The 21,852-nt window shown below is 35.9% G+C and overlaps 2 protein-coding genes across 3 annotated transcripts; both read left to right on the top strand.

Annotated features, from left to right (window-relative positions):
* The first annotated feature begins 1,157 nt into the window (after positions 1 to 1,157).
* LOC129788069 (uncharacterized) lies at positions 1,158 to 3,114 on the top strand. Its single transcript, XM_055824064.1, has 4 exons — positions 1,158 to 1,416; positions 1,640 to 1,730; positions 1,792 to 2,222; positions 2,279 to 3,114. Exons 2-4 carry the CDS (start codon positions 1,706 to 1,708, stop codon positions 3,104 to 3,106), a joined length of 1,284 nt encoding a protein of 427 aa, XP_055680039.1. The 5' UTR covers positions 1,158 to 1,416; positions 1,640 to 1,705; the 3' UTR covers positions 3,107 to 3,114.
* Positions 3,115 to 3,712: 598 nt separating this feature from the next.
* Positions 3,713 to 21,327, top strand: LOC129788067 (maternal protein tudor). Of its 2 annotated transcripts, XM_055824060.1 has the most exons (8): positions 3,713 to 4,293; positions 6,483 to 6,653; positions 9,462 to 10,451; positions 11,635 to 12,539; positions 12,665 to 12,730; positions 14,762 to 15,136; positions 16,034 to 16,957; positions 18,316 to 21,327. In XM_055824060.1, the coding sequence occupies exons 1-8, from the start codon at positions 4,003 to 4,005 to the stop codon at positions 20,990 to 20,992; spliced, it is 6,399 nt and encodes a 2,132-aa protein (XP_055680035.1). In that variant the 5' UTR covers positions 3,713 to 4,002; the 3' UTR covers positions 20,993 to 21,327. The 2 variants fall into 2 exon arrangements, with proteins under 2 accessions (XP_055680035.1, XP_055680036.1); XM_055824061.1 differs by lacking the exon at positions 12,665 to 12,730 and having other exon boundaries at positions 3,719 to 4,293.
* Positions 21,328 to 21,852: the final 525 nt, after the last annotated feature.

Here is a 21,852-nt window from a genome sequence, read left to right as displayed (position 1 = left end):
CAAATTGGTGCAATTGGGGCATCTTTCTTCGTTTTTGCAGATTTTTTTAAAATGTCCGTAGCACAGACATTTTTTGCAATATGTGGGTGGGGGTATAAAGAGTCTCACTCTGAAACTCGCCCCGTAAATTTTGATGGTTGTTGGAAGATGAAAGGCCCTGAAGGTTACCTTCACCTTGTTTGATTTCTCCAATTTTTGTTCCGTCGCGTTTAATTTCATCATGCGTTCAATTTTTATGATTGGTGATTCGCATTCTGACTCCTGTATTATTTCATCGGTGTCGAAATCAATTGGGATTTCGTCCACGACACCGATGGAGTGTATGTATGCTGATGGCACATACACTCTGTAGCGCTTGATTCTTGTAATATTTATGTCCTGCAGAATTTTATTAGCTGAATCCCAGCTGTTAGTAGTTACTTTTATTCTTCTTGCTGAGAGTTTTTTTATCTCAACAATCTTGTTTCGTCCTGTTGATTTGCATATATCTCTTGCAGCTTCGATTATATTTGCGTTGTCCTTCTCCATCATTAATATGAAGGGACCTTTGTCCTGCCTGTTGTACTTAATTAATTCTTCCGTTTCTTGTTTGTTGTTTTTTTCGGGGATCTCGTTCTGGGTATTGGTCATCTTTTGGAACATATGTTTTCTTTGTTCCTTGATTTGGGGTAAGGGTTCCTTTGTCCATGTTTTTATTTCTGTTTCCTCATCTTCGTCCACGGCCATGTTCGTGCATGGTTCGTCCATTTGTGTTGTCGAGGAGGATGTGGCTTCCATTTTTTGTTTTTTGTTCTTCTGTGGGGATTTTCCAGGTTTGTTTTTTTTCTTTCCTTTGTTCATCGTTTCTATAGTTTGAATGGGGTGTAGGGGTATTTGATTATTATGTGGGTTGTCATCTCTTTTTGTATTGTTTTTTATTTTGTTTTTAAGTATATTAAGTGTTTCACTGTTTATTTCTATTTCTCGGTTTTTTTCTATTGTTATCAGTTCATTGTTTAGTTTCACTTTGTTTGTGCCCTTATGGGCCACTTTATTTGGGGGATAGAACCCTTTACTTCCGTTAGATTTTTTTTTCCACTTGTGTCTTAATTATTACTTATTTGATATAATTTATTTAATGTTCGCTTTATTTTTGGGTTTTTATTTAATTTATTTAGAATATTTGAATCAGGAGAAATTTCAACATAAAAAAAAAACAATCTTCGCGACACGGTCGCAGGAAAAATTTCAAAGTGTTGCGATGGCACATGGGAGTGTTTAATTACGCTGAATTTGACAGCGGGTATATTACGTGCGAGGTGCGTGTATAAAAATTGAAGATTATACTGGAAAAGTGATTATTTTCTACGTTAAGATGAAAAACCCGGTTGAAGAGCGTAAAATAAAGCAGAAAAGAATATATTTGGTGTAATAAAGGTAAATAAATATAATTTACGACACGTCGAAAATCCGCGATGTACTGGAACCAAATGAAAATCTGAGAAAACCGAACAATTTTGAGTTAAAATGGGTCAAATAATGGCTCGAGAGGCTCAAGAAAGGTCCATAATACGAATTAAAAAGGATTTCTTCAAGAAAATCTCCAGAAAAAAAAGATTTATTTTGATGTAATTTAAGACACCTTCCCACATTTGCTTAGTTTTTAGAGAAAGTTTTCCACCAGTACACCCCAGTGACGTCCCAAAGTAAACAAAGCGATGAAATCATGAAAGTTTTTCTTTATGGATTTGGTGAGTTTCCTGCCCTGTTCCTCCCCAGATGCATGCTAATCCCCAAGCTGGTTCCTTGTAGGATTTCTTTTCATTCTCCTGACCCACATTGTCACTGCGGACGAGGCACAAATCCCGGCAGATTGGGTAGAGCCCCATGCTTGGGCAAATGTCCAAAAACGGGCATCTGCGGACGCTCTGGAGGCGGGACGGAGCATCCCACGCGAGGAGGGGCAACATTTCTACCGGAAATTGGTGAATTTCCTTTTTGATACGTCGAAATTGCGTCCAAATGGGGATGGAGACACGCTGACACGTACACTCCACCTACACATTACGCCAAAGCTGCTGGAGCGTCTGCAGGAAGCTGAGACGGCCAGGGATATTGATAGTGTTGTCTTTGAGGTTATTGAGATGTCTCGCGAGGGTAGGCTGGAGCAGGTTAAGGAAATTGTCATCTCCGTGACGGATATCATCACAAACTACCTCAATGAGATTTACAATTCTGACACTGTAAGGCACTTCCGGAAGCTTCTGTGGAGGTTTTGAATGAATGTTCTTTCTTGCAGCTTCTCTTCCTCTCCCTCGCAGTGGCTACTGTTGGTTTTGTCTGGATCGTCAGCCGTAGACTTCAGAGGAACATTGTTTTAGTCTTTATTCTCACAATCGTGGCCATCAGCTACTTCCTGATGTACCTGGATTGCAATCAAAAGCTCGAGATTGAGAAGTTGATGGAACTAAATCGAATGGCTGGGAAGAATCCCTGTCATGTGAAGCAATCTTTCTTCTCCTGGGGCACGCACTCTGAGGATGACTGCATGAAGCACCTTAAGAACTCCTATGGACCTCAGAGGAGCATCTGTAGGCCCACGGAGGTTCTCCTACAGTTTTTCAGCCATCTCACCATGACACAATTCGTCACATTTATCCAGGAATCGCATGAAACATTCAGTGGCATCTTCCGGAAGTACACGTGGAAGGAACAAATAGTCATCCTGCCCTTTGTTCTCTACTTTACATACCTTATGATGAGTATTCTCATCAAATATACATTCAAGTACGTTGTCCCAGCTATAATGGGCAGCATAAACAGCCATGGAGACGGTCAGAGTGCTCCTCAGCAGTTTGCGCAACGTCCTCCGGAAGCTGATCAGTTAATCCTTTCGGGGGAGAGTGTGCAGAAACTCCTGAATCTCCTGCGACAGAACTCAACGGTGACTCTTCAACAAGCCGCGGGGGCTCTTGAGACAGAAGGGGGTGATCGTGTTCAAGTACTTCCTCCCACTGAATGTCCGCCGGAAGCCCTGGAACCATCCGGAAGGGAAGAACAAGAAGAAGAAGCTAAAGAAAATGAAGCCAACGAGATTGAACAAAATAATAAAGAAAAATCTACTTAAAAAATAAACAATTTTCTTTACATTTCTACACCGTTTGACCGATCGCGATGAAATTTGGCACAGATGCTCCTGATATCAGGCGCTTTCAGATGGCCGTACTCATTTTTCCCCCGGAGCCCCCTTTCGTAGCGCCCCCGTGTAATTTTTCCGCATTTTTTAATTACTTTTTAAATTTCGCGCTCTTTTTCATACATTTTCTTAAAGAGAAAATGAAACGGATGCATTTCACAGCTATTCGTCTCCCTCACACATTCAGTTTTTCGCAATTTTCTCGCGTTTTCCACCGCATTTCCCGGCCGGAAGTGGTTTTTTGTGACTAGGAAAAAGCTTTTGAATTTTTGGCATCAAAAATTCTAAAAGTTCGCGAAAATCCATTTCTGGGAAACGAGAGTCGTGTAAAATCCCCAACCGTCAAAATTTCCGCGAGCCCCAAATTCCACACGGAGGGGCTCTCCGTGGGCCGTGAAGCCCCCAGAAATACTCCAGGAGCCCAAAAAATGCATTTTATGCCCAAAAACTTCCAATAAAAACCACAAAAATCGCATTTTGGAAAAACAAAAAAGAAAGTTCGTTAAAGTTCAAAAAAGGCCCACTAGTAGCCAACTTCAGAGTGCATCTACACCAGAGGCGCCCGCGTGTGATTTTTTCGTTTCCGACTTTTTTGAGGAATTTTGTGGCATTTTCGCGTGAAAAGTGCAGGAAAACGGTGCGAAAAGTAAAGTTAAGGCGTTAAAGAGGGAAACTACGTTGAAGGTTCACGAGAAAATTGCAAAGGGAAAGCGTGGGAGTGGGGAGAAAAGAAAGTGGACCTCGGATGGGGATGATTGAACTCCATTGCGATTTTTTTTGAGTTGCGGTGCATTTTGTGGGGGCTAGAAAATTGCTGAATCAGGGGGATGACGCTCTTTGTCACGCACGTGGAAACAGCCACGGGGGGCTTCTTCCTCCGTATCTACGGGCAAACGGATCAGGATGAGGCGGTGAAGATTGAAACGAACATCCAGGAAATTGTGAGCAATCAGCGAAAGACCTTCCGTCCGGATGAGCTGCAAGCGGGGCTACGGTGCCTGACACGCTACGAGGATGGGCTGTACTATCGGGCCAAGATTGTCCGGATTGTGGACAGAGATTTGGTCTTGGTCCACTTTATTGATTACGGGAATTCAGCCACGGTTCACTTTCGTGAGGTAAGTTCGAGAGAAGAGCTCATTGTCAGAGATGATGGGGGCCCCTCACTAACAATTTGTGTGTTAGGGAGCTCCCTCCATTCATTAATGATTAAAATAAAGAATTCTTTAAAGAAAAAAAAATCATTTGAAAATTATTTAAAAAATAATCTTGATAAAAAAATTCCTCATAGGGTAGGGAGGGGCAAGATGGACAAAAAAAAGTTTCTCAAAAAATTTGGCTTTTGCATAAAAATTTTGTCATTGTTGGTTCATTGGAAGAAAAGTCCACAAAGTTGTATGAAAACCTTGTTATTTTTTTTATCTCTGGCCGTTAAAAAAAAGTGTTTACTGTTCCGCCTCCACAAGCAGGTGGTGCAATTTCATAATCGATTTATGTTTTAACAATGAATGAGCCAAGAGAGGCAGAAATGATTTAACTGTTCAATAGATTAATCTACCATTTAACACTCCACACCTTCCTCTCCCCCAAAACTTTTTTCCACTTAAGCTTGCTAATGAATTTTTATCACATTGAAAGATCATTTAAAACGTTCTTGATCTAATAGATCTATTCTTGACTTTATTCAATGCACGTTTGCACTCAAGATCCACCCATTTGATGATGACTTTTGGGTGGAGCAATTTCATCCAATCAGATTGCAGGAAAAACTCTTAATGAATGATGAATGAATAAGAAGAAGAATTGAAAGCTTATTCTGATTGGTGGATAGACTTATGAGCAGAGCATTCATTGGTTAAGTTTTTCTTTGGTTATTCTTTTCTACGTGAATTTGTTAAAAGATTTTTATAGAATTCCAAAAATCCTATAAGATTTTTACCGATTTTGACAGTTTTCTTTTTTAATCGTGTTTTTAATAATAAAAAAATTACTTTACCATTTTTTTAAAATATATTTCTGACTGTTTTCTGGAACGACAATTGAACAATTAAAAAAGAAAATCAACTATCAAAATCTTACAATATCTTCTGAGTTGTAAAAAATAGAAAAGATTTACTTTTACAGAACCTTTCCCAATATTAGATTAAAAATCTCTTAAGATCGATTGAAACTAAAAATCACAGCTAATTGTAAAACGATAAATTCTTTGTTTTTCTTTTGTTGAACGACACTAGAACTATTTAAATCATCAACAGTTAAAATCCTTTAAAACTTTGTGTTTTAAGAAAAGTTTTTTTTTGCATAATCAATTCCAACATTTCAAAATTCATTTTTTGAGTTATTTTTTAATGAAAATTTTATTCAAAAATAATTTTGTTCAACATCCAAAATAAAAGAAACCTAACTTTTCTAACCATGGTGGAGTGTTGAGAGACGCCTCTTGTTGGAAATTTATCAAAATAATTCAAATCGTTCGTTTGAGAGAGTCATTCGAATAAATTTTAGTAAAATAATAATAAAATAAAAAAGTCATTAATTAAAAAATAAATAAATAGTACCCATTTCTTAATTTTTAGGTAAGTAGAACAGTGTAAGAAGCATAGGACTCTCAATACAATTTCCTCCGGTTCAAATACTGCTGAAGACATTTTTTTTTCTCTTTGTCATTGATTTCAAACCACCAATATAATGCAAAATATGGCTTAAATGGACAGTTAAGGAATTAAATTATATGAACAATGCCTTTTACTACCAATAAATTCAAAATATTTCAAGAACGAATAGAAAATTAATCATAAAGTGTCTTTTAAGTTGACTTTTCATATTTTTTTTTATACTAAAAGTTCTTTGAACTCATTCAAAAAGGTCAATATAATATTTTTTTGCTGTGCTAGATATTAAAGAAAAGGGAGAAAAAAGCCTTAGTCTTGCAAAGTAATCATGATGATGGAGCATTCCACGAAAATTATAGTCTTTCCAAATGAATCAAATCTGCTACAAAAGTATACTCATTTGATACACTGTCTGTTTGGTATGTTTGCTTTATGCTGTTTTATGTTGTAAAATTATACAATATTTAGAGCTTCTGCTATGTGTAGTGCCCCCATCATCATCGGAGAGTACGAGATGAGCAAAAGCGAAATAGACAGTGGTGTGTGGATGGGTTGTGTTGTAGTGACCCAATAATTGCAAAGAGAGCAAAAAGCAAAAGAGAGGCGATTTAATTGAATAAGACGCAAGAAATAAATGAAATAAAATAAAAAAAATCACATGCACTAATGCGTGGGCCTTTTATACACATTTACAGCTACTTTCGCTGCACACCAAGTCACAGCAGGCAATCTACCTAATGGGTACAGCCCCGCAGGCTCATGAGTACTTGCTGGCACGCATCTCCGGGGCATGGAGTCAGGAGGATCTTACCAGCATTAGGAACGAGATTTGCAATGATTCGCACACGTATCACGTGGAAGACAAGGTAATGATTCAGATCATTTCATTTTTTCTTTGCTTTTCTTGCGCGTGGGGAGTTGCAAAAGAGAGAGAGAGAAAATAAATCAAAAGAATGCTCTTACTAAAAAAAAACAGAGAATAAGAGCCCCGGTGCATGATAACACTGCCGCAATGAGATAAGGAGACTTTTGGTTAGCAATGAGACATTATTATTACATAAAATGTGCTTCTGTCGGCATTCAGTTGTTGCCTTGCATCGCGAGAATAATGAGTTTTTGTTTTATGCACCGAGAGAGAGAGAGAGAGAGAGGGAGAGAATGATCTTGATTTTCTTAAGCGGCATACGATATTGTGAACAAATTAATCGCGGTTTGTATTTTAATGGGGGGATCGGAATGTGGAGATAATCAATCAATATGCCGCGCGATGTGACCTCTCGGGGGGAATACTTTTATCGTTTTCCTCTCTCTTTCTCTATGATTTATTGGAAAAGTATTTACGAGGGAATTGTTGAGAAAATTATTTTTTTAAAGAGTTATTTTGGTAAGAATTGAGAGAAAATTAATAAAAAAAAGATTTAAAAATGAAATTATCAAGAGAGATAATAAATTTTCAAGGAAACGTACGAATAAACTTGTAAATCCTAAGGTAGGATTTATGGTACTTGAGGGATTTATAGTGTAAACTGAAATGGTATAACAATTAAGTTTTAGATCCTAGATTTGAAGGATTTAATTATCGATCAATAAAACTTGAAGAAATCTTAAAAATATTGAAAAAAAATTTAAAAACATATTTTGAAGGACTTGCGGGACTTAGAATATTTTAATTATGATTGTTTATTAATTTTATTTTTTTTTTATAATCAAGACCATTCTGATTCTTTTTGTTTAAGAAAATTATCTCAAAAACCAAATACCTAAATAATTTTGAGGGGATGTTTTTTTTTTGTTATATAAAAAAATTAGGACTTGTGGTACTTAAGGGATTTGAATGTTAATCAAAGAGTAAAAAAAACGGGATTTTTAAATCAAATAAAGAATCGGAAAAGTGAACTAGTAACGGTAAGTACACACAGAGAAATTTTGATCAAAAGTGGCAGTGAAACTGTCAATTTTTGCGAGTGTGCCACTCGCATTCGTTAATGACGAATATTTCCTATATTGTTTACATTGGAGAGTGCGAATCAAACTGAGGTTATGTGCGAATATCTCACTCGCATTCGACTAATACGAATAATTTTTCTGTGTGTATTTAAGAATGCTAATAAATTAATTTTTTAACTATAAAATTAATGTATTTTTGGGATTTAATTATATACTAAAAAAGATTTTTAAAAATACTGAGAAGATTAAGAGATTTTTAGGATTAAATCCCATAAATATGAAAGCAGTCTGGATAAATTTTCCTACGTTAAAAATTCTTAAGATCCGTGGGAATTATAGGATTTAAAGAATTTTTAGGATTGGTGAAATTAAAAAAAAATAATAATCTGGGACTTGTGGGATTTAAAGAATTACTAAGAGTTACAAGATTTTACTAATTCATAAAAGGTTTGTAATTGACTTTGAAGTTTGCGTTAAAATCAAAAATCTTCTTTAAAAGATTTTTTTTAATTAGAATATTATTAAAAATGAAAATTCTATAAAGTATAAAAAAATCTTGAAATTAATTAACAGACAATCAATAAAGAAATTCTAAAAATTTAATAACATAATTTAGACATTTTCTTTAGCGTTTATTTATGAATTTCTCCTTCAGAATGTCTCTAATTTCTTTGAAAATATTTCTTTTAAATTGCAACAAGAAAAAAAAAAACATTATCCTAATTTTCTTAATTCATTATCATTGCTTGTCTTCAATTTTTTGTCACACCTTTTATCTGATAAAAAAAAACAAAACAATCTCTTTCACTAATTGAAGGCATTCCTCCTTGTTTTCATTTCTTCTTATCAAAGTGAAAAAATCTCCCAAAGCTTTGACATAGTTTTTATGTAAAGAAAAAAGTCTTTTTCGCGATAATTTTGAGGTACTTTTCGCACCTTCAATTGCATCATTCGGTCGATCATTTGGGAGGTAACGCCTAAACACGGCGGTGCTTCACCTGTGCTAACTTTTCTGCGACTGTGCTGGCTTTTGCTCTGGCTTTGAATGCTTGAATTTTAATCAATTGTCTCTTTGTCCAAAATTCTTGCAAACCTCCGAGTATTTTTCCATTGAATTGATGGCGCCTCCCACAAGAATTTAACACTTTTTTTGTATTTTATTGCTCCAAATTTTGCAGGTTGTTTTTTTCTCTAAAATTTATTAATGAGAGTTTAGAGCATTTTTGGGAGGTTGAAGAATTCTTCTTTTCATGGCATTTCTAATGAAAAAATTCTGGGCGAATAGCAGAAGAATAAAGAAGAGATTTTAAATGTAAGAAATACTCTCAATCATTGCTTTTTTAGTTGCCTCTATAAAAGTGGGTAAACATTGTTAAACAGTTCTCTCTACATGGCCATGAGCTGTGAGGGATTTTTTTTCTTGTAGGAAAGTAGATGAATTTTTATTGTTTATTTGCTCAAAGATGCGGAGTTTGTTGGGAGAAATAGGGTAAACCGGCTTTTACTATTTTTTTTTCAAGTGAAAAAGGGAATAATTTGGGATGAAAAAAAGAGAAGTTTCTGCTGCGCAAATTGACCTTAAAATGCTCTCTCAATTCTTATTATTGCTCTCCGCATTAGCAGCAGCAAAAAAAAACGAAGCAATTTTCATTATTCAGTGTTTGCGGATTATTTGGAGTGACGCCACGTTTTTTTTTTTATTTTCGGGGCTACGCCATTATTTGCAGATTGATCGCATTCCAATAATAGGCTTGTTGTACAAGAATTACGACTACAGTCAGTATTTGATTGAGAAACGCCTGTTGGGGGTTTTTATCTCAGTGAAAAATCAAAAGGAAACCCTTCAGGCGGGAAAATTGGTGACCTCACCACCACATACGGGCACAAAGCCAATTCCGGAGAAGATTGAGAATCTCGCCAATATGCGCTACCTCCAATCGTCGGGGGTGACAAAGAAGAATCTCGACATGTCCATAAAGGCGCCGCCGCCCGCATCGACAAATCCATTCCTCCCAACGGGACAAAGCTCACCGCAGACGCCAAAGATGACGACAAATCGACTGGGCAAAGTGCCCGACATGACGTCACCCACGTCCTCAGGATCATCCGCACCAATGGAGAAGATCCTCCGGCAGCTCGTCTTGCCGGTTCATTCATTCTACGAAGTCACCTGTTCGCACGTTGAGGACGGGTATCGCCTGTTCTCGGTGCAGCTCAAGCAGAAGGATGCAGAGTTGCGAAAATTGATGGCTGACCTCGCACAGACACCTCTGCATCAGCTTCAGGCACAACCAAAGCTCGGTATGGCGTGCATTGTGCGTCACGATAAAACACATCGTCTCTACCGCGGAGTCATTACAAACATTATGCCCACATCGTGTGTTGTGTACTTTGTGGACTTTGGCATTACGGATAACATTGCCTGTGGGAATCTCTTTGATATCCCACCGCACTTTCTACGCTTCAAAATGTTCTCCGTTAAGTGCACACTGTCCAATTGCGATGAATTGGAGGATAAATTCACCCTAAAAGACTTTTTTCAGCAACTTATTCTGGGCAAGGATCTCCGGATGAAGGTTATGCCGTCACAAGGATCCTCCTTTGTCCTCTGCTGTGAACTCTACATGAACAACAAGAACATTATGGATGAGCTGAAGTCCATTCAAATGTTTGGGTTGCAGTATCAGCCAACGATTAGGCTCTCTGGTGACTTCCAGGTAGGTGCAAAGAATTTATTTATTTTTTCTTTTTTTTTTTTAAATACTTCCAGTCCTGCAAATACATTTTTAATTACCTATTAAAAAAATTTATTAATGAGAGCTCCTGAAATACTTATTTTGGTCCAGATATTTTCTTCCCTTTCCAAAATTTCCAATCCCATAATTCCTTTAAGTCCTAGAAATACTTTCAAGTTTTATCAATTATTTTTTTTTTCAAAGGTAAGTTTTAGAAATTTAATTTTCCTTGAATAATCCGATTGAGATATTTAAAAATTCATTAACTGCTGTATAAGTCTCATAAATCCTGAAAGTCCCAAAAATACAATTTAATTCCCTGTGAGATTTTTAAAAACCTGACTGTAACCATTAATATCTCTGAAAATATCTCTAATTGGTATGTTTCGTCTACAAAATCCCATAATTCCTTTAAATCCCGCAAATCACTAGAAATTTATTGCAAATACCTTTTAAAAATATCCATAAATTTGCATTCAAAAGCTGAATAAATTCTTAAATCCCTTTAGAAGCTCTTAAATTTATTTAAAAAAAAATTGTAATTTTAGTTCAAGTACTGCAAATACATTTTCAAATACTTAAATTTCTTCCAAAATAATATATTTTCTTTTTTTTAATCAATTAAAATACTTTTAATATAAAAATGTTTTTCAAAAATTGCGAAATTCGATTTTAAATCCTTATAGTAAACTAGTCTTTTTTATTAAATAATTTAAATCCATTAAAAACTTAAATTCGTTGCAAAATTTAAATTAATCTGACTTTAAATCCTTAAAATACATTTTCAAATTGAATAAATCCTTTAAGTACTTACTTGTCTTAATCTTTAAAATTATTTTGTAAATTAATAACTTTTAAAATTTCTTTAAACATATAAATTACCTACTTTTAAAAATCCGGTAAATTTTTAAATTTCTTTTAAAAATCCCTTAATTTTTTAAACTTTAAAAAAATAAACTTTTAAATTACTTTCAAAATTCCATTAAAACTTTCTTCTATGAATTCTTCAAACTTTTAAATGAACCTTAAAAAATCCATTAAAAAACTTTTAAAAAAATCCCACAATTCCCATAAATCCTGCACAAGAAATACATTTAAGTCCCTTTTTTTTGCTTCTTCTTCAAATAAGCTAGGCCCTCAAATGAAGTTTTTCTCTCAATTTAAGGGCCCCGTAATTGTGAGGTACGTTGACTCACCGAAGAAATTCTACGTTCAGCTCATTGCTAATATCGCCGATCATGATGTTTTGATGGATAAACTCTCGATAAGTTGCCAGAAGAATGGGAAGCGTCTCACAGATCTCAGGCCGGGTATTTTGTGCTCTGTCTCCGTTGATAATGATGTTGATTGGTATCGTGGGAAGGTGATTGAAGTGAAGGCGTCGGAGAAGAAAGTTTCCGTCCAATTGGTTGATTATGGGAAGATTATCGATGTTCCTCCGTCGTCATTGCGTGAGATTGGCTATCAATTCACGCAGATGCCACCACAGGTGTATGAGTGTTGCATTAAGGGTTTTGAGAATATGCACGATGTGACGGAATCATCGGCAAATGCCTTTGAAATGCTCGTGGAGGATGCAAAGGGTGAACGGAAGACCCTAAATATGCACATTGTGGACTTTCTGACGGAGGAGACGCTCCTTGTGAATCTCTTTGATAACACCCAGATGCCTCCGGTGAACATTTCAAAGAGTCTGTGCAAATCACAAATGCCCTACAAGGATTATGTGAATATGTTTGAGAAGAAACCTCAAGGTCCAGCGCGAAAACGTGAGAGTTTTGGGAGGAATGAGATTATTGCCACGGAACCAGCTCCCTTTGAGCACGGGGCCAATTTCTCCACATCAAGCGACGTTGAGACGTACCAACAGAGATTGGGGGAGAGTACGGTTATGTGGGAGAATGGGAATGTCTCGTCGGATCGTTCAAATGAGAACGATGGCGGGAGGATGCGTCCAAATGGTGGAGATCGTCGTCAAAAGGACACCGAAAAATCCAATCCGTCCGACAAGAGGAACAACAATTACCCCGAGAAGCCTGGAAAGCGCCAATTTGCAGACAATCCAAAGGGGTGAGTGATAAAATTTTCATATTTTTGTTGCTTTTAATTCATTCGCAATCAATCGCGTGAGATTGTTTTTTTTTCTTTTTGTTCTTGAGTGAAATAATTGATTTTTAAAATTAATTTTCATATAGACATAATGCAGCATTTTCTGCCAACAAAAGCAATCAGCGTTTTGCGAAAAACAGCAAGACGAAAGGGTAACAAATAAATTGAATATTTTGAATAGTTTTTTTTGCTTCACAAAATTCGGTTAAGTGTTGCACCTTTACGTTCACATTTCATTTTATTTTATTTTTCACGACATTTCGGCGACTTTGTGAGATTCTCAACGGTTTTCTTTTTTAAAGGGTTGATGACTATTTTTATTGTAAATCCTATAAGTCCTGCAAATACTTTTAGGATGTTGCTAAAAATGATTAATTTTGAGGCTGGAAAAATTCTCTTCAAAATCCGATTAATTAGTTTTTGATTTTATTTTCTAATAGAAAATTTATTATTAATTTCTATTTTTTTAAGTCCTTTAAATCCTTTAAATAATTCTTATATTTTGTGACAATATTTTGATGTAAAGTGTAAAAAATTAATTATAAAGTTTTATTAATTTAAAAATAAAGATAAAAAAGTGAGAAATTGCAGAATAAATAATCTTCAAGTACCACAAGTACTATAAGTCCTTCACAAATACATTCTCCAATAATTTTTTTTTTAACTTCAACAAACACCTGAAATTTTTCTTAATGTTTTACAAATCTTTTGTAAATTGTTAAAAAATATTTTTAATATTTTCTTAATGAATTCCGATAAATACTTAAAATCCCACAAATATCTTGAGAAGTTTTTTTTTCTATAAATTCAAAGATTTATTTTTTGATTTGACGTTTTTATATCTATGTATTTTATTTATTTTTCAATAAATCCTTTAAAAAATAAAATTCTATTAAAATCCTAAATACTATAATTCTACTTCAAATCCCACAAATGTCTTTAAAAGTTGTTTTCTTAGAGTTCCTAAGAATTTAGTTTTGATTCTTACTTCGTAAGAATTGTTTTCTTACTTCGTTTTCCTCTGTTTAATACAGCTTTAAAAAAATATTAAACGACGTTTAAATTTTTTTTCCTTTTTTTTCAAGTCCCACAAATACCTCAAATCTTTCTAACGTAATATTTTGACAAAATTATTTGATATTTTCTATCATTTTTCATTTAATTTCTTTTGCAGTTTATTAATTAAAAAAATAGAGTTTTAAAATCAACGATTGTAAGCAAATCCTTAAATTTCTCCAATGCATTCAAACAAATCAATGCGATTTGATTAAATAGGTTCACAAAGATTTTATTGCCACGGCGGCGTTTAAAATTGAGAAATATCCGCCTTCGTGAATGAATTACAAATGGCATTGTTTTACTTTTTTTTTTTCTTCTCTCTTTAGTCTGCCTCATTTCAATAAACATTTTGCAGGCACTCTTCAAGTTTTTTTTTCTTCTTTCAAAGCATTTGATTTACAAGCGGAAAATTGGGGTCTATTTTTATCTGCATCATTGAGGAATTAAATAAGTTGAAGAAGAAAGAAAAAACGATCGCAGATTTTTTTTAACATCAATCTATAAGCAATTTAATCATTAAATGATCATTCTTGTGCACGATTTGTGCGATCAATCATTTAATGGAGGAAGAAGCTCAGATTAAGAAAAAATGAAGCTGATCAATTATCGCATTTAGCTAATTTCCATTTATTTGTGTTGTGTATAGTGAATGATCTAATTGGAGATAATGCAAAGATGATCACTCAATCGCACGATCGCATGCCAGTTAAACTGATTTAAAATAAAAATTGTTTGAGACGTTTGAGCCGGCAGATGCGTCTCCGTGTTGAGAATCTCACGGAGGTGGGGGTTGGTGGCAAAGTTAAGCTGAAAAAAAAAAATACCAGTTAATAAATTAAATAAATATTTTACCATCTAATTGCACAGAACGATCAATTTATCTCACATTTATTTTAATTTTATTCTTGCACTTGATGGGCAGATGCAATGGGATGTTTGTTGGTGCATGGAATTTATGCCTTTTGTGTTTAATTTCTTCCTAAATCATCATTTTATTTTCATATCATTTCTATATTAAAGAAAATGCTTGCAAAGTTCTTTTTTTTATCATTGCTTTGTGGTATGATCATTTAGTGTGAAACTGAGACGAATTTTTTCTTTATTTTCTTTTGCTGTGGGTGCAGATTTGAACGACGCGATAATCAAGGAAGAGATGCAAAGCCACATGAGAGGGATCGTGGTGGGAGTGATCGTGGCAGTGATCGGGGAAGCGATCGTGGAAGTGATCGTGGAAGTGATCACGGGAATAATCGGGGAGAACGTGGATTCGATCGTGGGGGTGATCGTCCAAATGATCGTAATGATCGTGGAGATCGTGGTGATCGCGGTGATCGTATTGATCGCGGTGATCGTGGAGATCGCAATGATCGTGGTGATCGCAATGATCGTGGACGTGAACGTGCTGATCGTGGAGCCGATCGTGGCGAACGTGGACCACGTCAGCCCTTCAAAGGCAACGCAAGGGAACCCAGGCAGCCTCAGGCAAATAATCATGCCGAGTAAGTACTGAAATAATAATTATTTTTGATAAAAATCTCTTTAAAAAAGTATTCAAGTACCTTAAATACTACAAATACCTTTAATGACGCATCTATTCCACAAATAACAGTCTTAATAAATATTTTTCAAATTCAACAAATACAATTACAAATTCCTTTGAAAACCCTATAAATTTTGCAAATACTTAGAATCCTTTGAGTCTAATTTAACAATTATTATTATTGTTATTGTTTATAATTAAACTTTAATTATTTTTAAAATTCTCTTACTTCCTTTAATTCTCAAAATTCCTATTAAATACTTTTTTTTTTTAATTCTGGAAGTACTGAAATCCTTAACAATAATTATAAAAATTCATTAAAAATACTTAAGTTTTCTGATAAGAAAATTATCAAGATTTTCGTAAGTCCCATAATTCCCTTAAGTCCCTTTTTAATCGCACGATTATTGCAAATACTTTGAATGCGACTAAACAGAATTTATTATAACATATTTTATTAATTAAGTCATTAATTATGCTTATTAATTCATCCACAAGAACTGCAAGTACCACGAGTCCAATAAATACTTTCTGAGATTCAAATAAAATCTTCACTGAATATCCCAAAAAGGCATGAAAATTTTATAAAATTCGAAAAAACGAGATTTTTTTTTCATAAATACTCTAAATCCCATTTAAGTACATCCACAAGTACTGCAAGTACCACGAATCCAATAAATACTTTCTAAGATTCAAATAAATTATCACTCAAAGTCCCAAAAAGGCAAGAAAAGTTTATAAAATTCGAAAAGAAAACGAGAAACCTTTTTTCTCAAATCCCATAAATACTCTAAGTCCCATTTAAGTACAACAAGATTTTTTTTGTTATTTCCCCCATTGCGCGCGCTCTGTGAAGAAATTCAAATGAAAAAGACTGGAATGCGAGCACTGCTCCGCCACCGGAACTAAAGACTGTTGAAAGTATTGTGTCCTCAGGCACAGACTACAAGTCCCCTGAAATTGCCTTTAATACGGATTTTGAGGTAATTTTTACGTGGTGGACAGACCCTGAGGAATTCTATGTGCAGCTCAAGGTGCATCGCAATGAGTACGAGGCTATGATGAAGGACATTCAGGACTTTTATCGCGATAAAAAGTCCATCGGGGTGACGCACTATGAGACTGGTTGGTGCGTCGTGGCGCGCAATAGTCGAGACAATTTGCTCTCTCGTGCCAAAGTTTTTGACTACAACAAAATGCTCAATAAGTATAAAGTTATCTTTGTGGATAAGGGCTACCGCGGTGTGGCGACGCCCGATGCAATGTGGCCAATGACGGAGAAATTCATGCAGCTCCCAACAATGGCTATTCGGTGCTCTCTGGCCAATAATATTGTGCTGGAGTTTGAGCGTCAGGATATTTTTACGCAAATCAGCAACTATGTGAATGATAACATGGCAATTAAGTGTCGTTTCAATGAAGTTCACAGCGGTATTTATCATGTCAATGTGACGGTGGAACGGGGAGATTTCCTCGAGGCACTGATTAAGGATGGCCTCGTGAAGGTGCCGAAGGAGAAGGAAGCACCAGCCGTGCTCGCTGAGAACATAATTGTCAATGTGAGTCTCCTGCATGGCCAGACGATTCGTGTGCGTATGGCGAATGTGGAGAGTCTGGAGAAGTTTCAGGTGAACTTTGAGCATTCTGACATTCACCTTCCGGCCACGTACTACGACATTAACTGCGGACAGATTCTCATAAAGAAGATGGGGGAGCAGCTGAAGAAGCTCGAGGGAACCTACTGCAAAGTTTACGTTGTTGGCATTGCTGAAAATGATGTGTAAGTCAATTTTTACTTTGTTTTATTAATTGGGCTACATTGTGACCCGGTTATCTTACCAACCCCTCTCACCCCCCCTCCCCGCCTTAAATTTTTAATTTCTAATTTTTTTCTTGTTAGCCTTGAACAAGACCTTCAAAAATTAAAGATTTTTCTTGAGAACCATGTTTAAAAAAAATCTTATGGTATTTTAAATAATAAAGAAATCTTTTGTGACTTCAAAACCATGAAATTAAAAAAAGTATTCTAACGTTAAAAAATTTACTTTACATGTTCTAACGTTCAAGTACCTATTATTTATGATTTATCTTCTCATCTTAATATTTGAAAATAGATTGTATTGAAATTTCTAACAGGAATATTCATTCTGAATTTTTAACATTCAAAAATTTTTCAGGAGATTTCCTACGTAAAGAGATTTTTGAGAATTTTTACGCCAAAAATTTTCTTATGAATTCCTAACGTTATAATATTGCTTCCGGTTTTTTTAACGTTAAAATATTTTTAAGTATTTCTAACCTTAAAATTTCCTTCAGTTTTTTAAACGTTAAAAATATCATTTAAAGTTTATAACGTTAAGAATTTTTATTCTAAATTGTTTTGTGTTAAAAATAAAATTTTAGAGTCCTATCGTCAATAATTTCCTATAGAATTTCTGCCGGTAGCACCTAATGTAAGAACTTTTAAAGTTTAAAAAAAATTATTTAAATCTTATAACGTTAATAAAAATTCTTCAAGACTTTCTTGCCATAAAAAATGCTTTTGAATTCAAAACGCTCAGATTTTCCAAGACTGTTTTAGCGTTTGAAAAATTCTATTTAATTTTTAATTATCTCTTGGTTTTTTTTTTTGTAAAGTGTCTAACATTAAAAACTTCATCTAGTTAAGATTTTATTTCTGATGATCAAAAAAATTTCCAGTAAATTATTATGTTTTATTTTCATTTAAGCTAATCTTTTGTAAATTCTAACGTAAAATCATTTTTTTTTTTCAAAATTTCAAATGTTTAATTTCATGTTTTCAAGTTTTTAACAAAAAGATTAAATAAAACAAATAAAATCTTCGTTAGAAATTAGGCTATTTATTTTTTATTTAAAGTCGATATTTCGGACTGTATGAGTCGTATGAGTCCTTCATCAGGGCCTACAACATTTGAAATAATAATTAGTCCAGAAACGATTTAAAATATTTAAAATTTTTCACTTTGTCGACTTTTTTTTTTTCATTTTTGAGCTTTTCTCCTTCAATTTCTAAAAAGTAAAGTTTTTTTTTTTAATCTTTTCCTAATGTTAAAAATTTAAAAAAAACTTCAAAAGTTCCGTACAAATAAATTAAAAATCAAATTTTCTTCTCCGCAGCCTCCGCTTGAAGATCCTATCGCGAGTTTTCCTGGAGGAGCCACCCCTCATCTGCCCACAGGCTATCTTCCAGAGCTCCTTCTCAGCTATTGTACCTTTTGTGGAGTCCCTCAATGTGGTTTATGTGCAGAAAATTGAATTTTCCGAACTCCTCACGCAGCAAATTGACGAAATGTTCTCCTACTACGAATCTGAGGATTCCCATTCGTATCTACGCTTTGACGTGGCCCTCAAGGGAATTTATGCCGTCAAGAGTCCATCGGATGCAAATTGGTATCGCGGTGAAGTGCTGACGATTAATGGGGATGAAATAACGGTGAAGTACATTGATTATGGGAACAAGGAGGTGGTTAAAGTGGAGAATTTGCGTTTCCTCACGGCGCAATTTAGTCAGGCAAGTAGCTATGCTACACGGGTCTTCCTGATGGCCGAGCCAATGGATCCGGATGGTGCGGAGAAGGCCACAGAGGCACTGAGTGAGTTGATTTTGAATATTTTGCCGAGTATTCACTTCCTCAAGGATTATCGGGGTGAATGGATTGTTGAATTGTCGGCAAATGGGTGCAATGTTGTGGATGAGCTGGAGCGAAAGGGTTTGGCGCGTCCGACAGATATGGGGAATGTTTTTGCGATGATTGACAAGAGGGATGATCTGCGGGAGCCTCAGGGGCAAGTGGAAGGGATTTCTGCCTACATGACGCACATTTCACACCCAAATAGCTTCTATTTGCAACATAATGCCGATTTGGATGCAATTGAGGCACTTCAGGCGTCAATTCAGTGTGTTGCCACGTCCCTACCGAAGGTAACGCAGCCGGAAGTGGGACAACTCTGCCTGGGGTTGTTCTCAATTGATGAACAATGGTACAGAGCGAGAATTCTCGATACAGATGGGGATGTAACGAGTGTGAAGTACATTGATTACGGGAATACGGATGTAATTACAAATGCTGAGCATCTAAGGGAGATTTCTGATGCTTTTGAGGGTATTCCAGCCTATGCAAGACGTTGTTCTCTCCCTCTAACGCCCAAGGGGGTAGCACATCAAGATGATTGGGCAGGAGAAGTTGTGGAGATAATGCAGAAAATCTTTCAAGATCAATCCGTTCGTTACACGGAAATCTCCGAATCTGATGGGTTGATGTTTGTGCATTTGTACACGGAGGAGGGTACAAGTGCAGAGGAGATTTTCCTGAAGAAATCCCTCGCAGAGCCATTGAGTATCATTGAAGCGCATTCAATTGGCTTTGTGAGTCACATAAATAGCATTGGAGACTTTTTTATTCAGCTGGAGAAGGATGCAGATGATTTGTACGCAATAAGTGATGCATTGATTGTGGTTGGAGCTGGTGGGGGTGATGTGCGTGAGCCGGAAGAGGGGAAGATGTATGCGGCATTATTTCCGGATGATAATTTGTGGTATCGCGCAAAGTTGGTGCATTCAGTGGCACAGCAACTTGAGGTGATTTTTGTGGATTATGGGAATACGGCCATAACGAATGCAATTAAGGAGCTTCCGGAGAAGATTGCAGCGATGCCCATTTTGTCCAAGAAGTGCTCCCTGGAGGCACCGCAGGGGGGGAAGAAGTGGTCAGAGGAGGCTGAAAAGAAATTCACAGATCTGGCGCAAGATGGGGCAACGAGTTTTGAGATTATCCCTCTTGCTCTGGGGGAGACAACGAGGGTACGTCTCCTTCATGAGGGGCGCAATGTGGTGGAGATGCTTCAGGAAGGAGAAAATTCCGTAATTGATCTCACGGATTACACCGAAGCAAGCCAGGAGAAGATAGAAGGAAATCTCATGGAGGAAGATCCCAAAAATGAAGAAGTTCCAGCAAAAATTACCGTTGCCAACACTCCGGGAGATTTCTACATTCATCTCACTTCCGACGATGCCCGCCTGCAGCAATTGCTGGAACATTTGGAGAATCCTCAACTTACCGCCGTGTCCGGAAGGGAAATTTCCACGCTGTGTGCGGCAAAATATTCCGAAGATGGCTGCTATTACAGAGCAAAGATTGAAGCTCCGGAGGATGATGAGAAATTCCGCGTATTCTTCATTGATTATGGGAATACGAGTGTGACGAGTGATCTGTTTGAGTTGTCACAGGAAATGCAGGCAATTGAACCTCTTGCAGTGCATTGTGCTCTTGCAGGGAAGGCCCCCAGTGAGTGGACAGAGGGGGAAAAGGAGGGATTCCTCAGGATTCTCAAGGAGGTGAATTGTGATGAGCAAATCTTCCAAATTGTCTTTGTTAATCGCACTACAACACCGGCTCTTGTTAAGCTCTTCCTCAATGGGCAGGAAATTAACCTTAAGGAGGAGGAGCAGGAGGAACAGCCAGTTGTCAATGGAGCTGCTGCTTCGATGACTTCCGAAGATTCCGTGGAACAATCAGCAGCAACGGAGGAATCGCGAAAACTTCTCGAGGACATTGTGGACAATGGGATTGTTGCGCATGAAATTCTCGATGGAATTGTGGAGAATGGGATGATTGCCAAGGAAATCATTGAATCATCTCTCACACAAGCCACACTGGACAGCGCATCGGATGAATCCATCCCCGAACTGAACAAAAGCGAGTCAATCATTGAGCAATCTTCGCAATCTCTTCCCTCAAAAGTCTCATCAAGCGCCCAAAGTGAGGGAATCTACACAAATGGCGTGAAGGATTAAACCGAAGAAGGAAGAAAAAAGTTAAAAAGGCGCCAAATAAATAAAAGGAGAGCCCCTCCCTCCCCTAAATCCAAGTGATTCAACATTTAATGATATTTTTTATATAAAAAAAAAGTTATTTTATTTACCAAATTTACTAATCATTAACTATTCATACCATTCACAATACATAACTTGAAGTACTCTTTGTTCCTCTTTTTTTTTCTTTTTTGATATTTTTTGAATTATCATACTCCCTACACTCCCCACCACCCTCATGTGGCAAAAAGAAAAAAAAAACTTAATGTTATTTTGAATTCGAAACGAAATAAAATATTATCATGAAATCATTGAAATTTGACTTTTCTTTTGGGGATGAGGAAGAATATAATTTAGGGGAGCTCTGGGGGATGGTTGGTTACAATTAGTTGGTATATACCACAATTTTCTTTTGCAAAGGTTTTACAGATTTCCCGAAAGACTAAGTCCTGGATTTAAACCTTCGAGGACAATTCAAAGGGTGTTTATCAGTCGAATATTTTGATTATTTTGGCATCAATCCGAAGATTAGGGAATAATTAACAATATTTCCAAAGATGTAAATATTCTCATTTTCAGCTATAATTTAGTACTTCTTCAGCTTGAATTTACTAGTTTCTCGGTCAGAATTTACTGTTTTTTTTTAAGTACTTTTCAGGATTGAATTTAGTACCATTTAGGCTCAATTTAGTACTTATTCACCTAAAATTTAGTACTTATTTGGTTTTGCAGTATTTTGTACTTTGCAGGATTGAATTTAGTACTTTTTCCGATAGAATTTAGAACTTCAGTTAGAATTTACTATATTTTTGGCTAGAATTTAGTATGTTTTCGACTAGAAT

Source organism: Lutzomyia longipalpis, chromosome 1 (assembly GCF_024334085.1).
Source record: "Lutzomyia longipalpis isolate SR_M1_2022 chromosome 1, ASM2433408v1".
Lineage (NCBI taxonomy): Eukaryota > Metazoa > Arthropoda > Insecta > Diptera > Psychodidae > Lutzomyia > Lutzomyia longipalpis.
Note: the sequence above shows the minus strand (reverse complement) of the source record. Positions and strands in the feature narration are given on the sequence as shown.

Bases quoted from the DNA above. Each gene is read 5' to 3' on its own strand.
- LOC129788069 (XM_055824064.1), top strand. From the start codon at position 1,706: ATGAAAGTTTTTCTTTATGGATTTG. The intron at 1,731-1,791 runs GTGAGTTTCCTG...GGTTCCTTGTAG, and splicing joins AGTTTTTCTTTATGGATTTG to GATTTCTTTTCATTCTCCTG. The intron at 2,223-2,278 runs GTAAGGCACTTC...TCTTTCTTGCAG, and splicing joins AGATTTACAATTCTGACACT to CTTCTCTTCCTCTCCCTCGC.
- LOC129788067 (XM_055824060.1), top strand. From the start codon at position 4,003: ATGACGCTCTTTGTCACGCACGTGGAAACAGCCACGGGGGGCTTCTTC. The intron at 15,137-16,033 runs GTAAGTACTGAA...CGCTCTGTGAAG, and splicing joins CAGGCAAATAATCATGCCGA to AAATTCAAATGAAAAAGACT. The intron at 16,958-18,315 runs GTAAGTCAATTT...TCTTCTCCGCAG, and splicing joins GGCATTGCTGAAAATGATGT to CCTCCGCTTGAAGATCCTAT.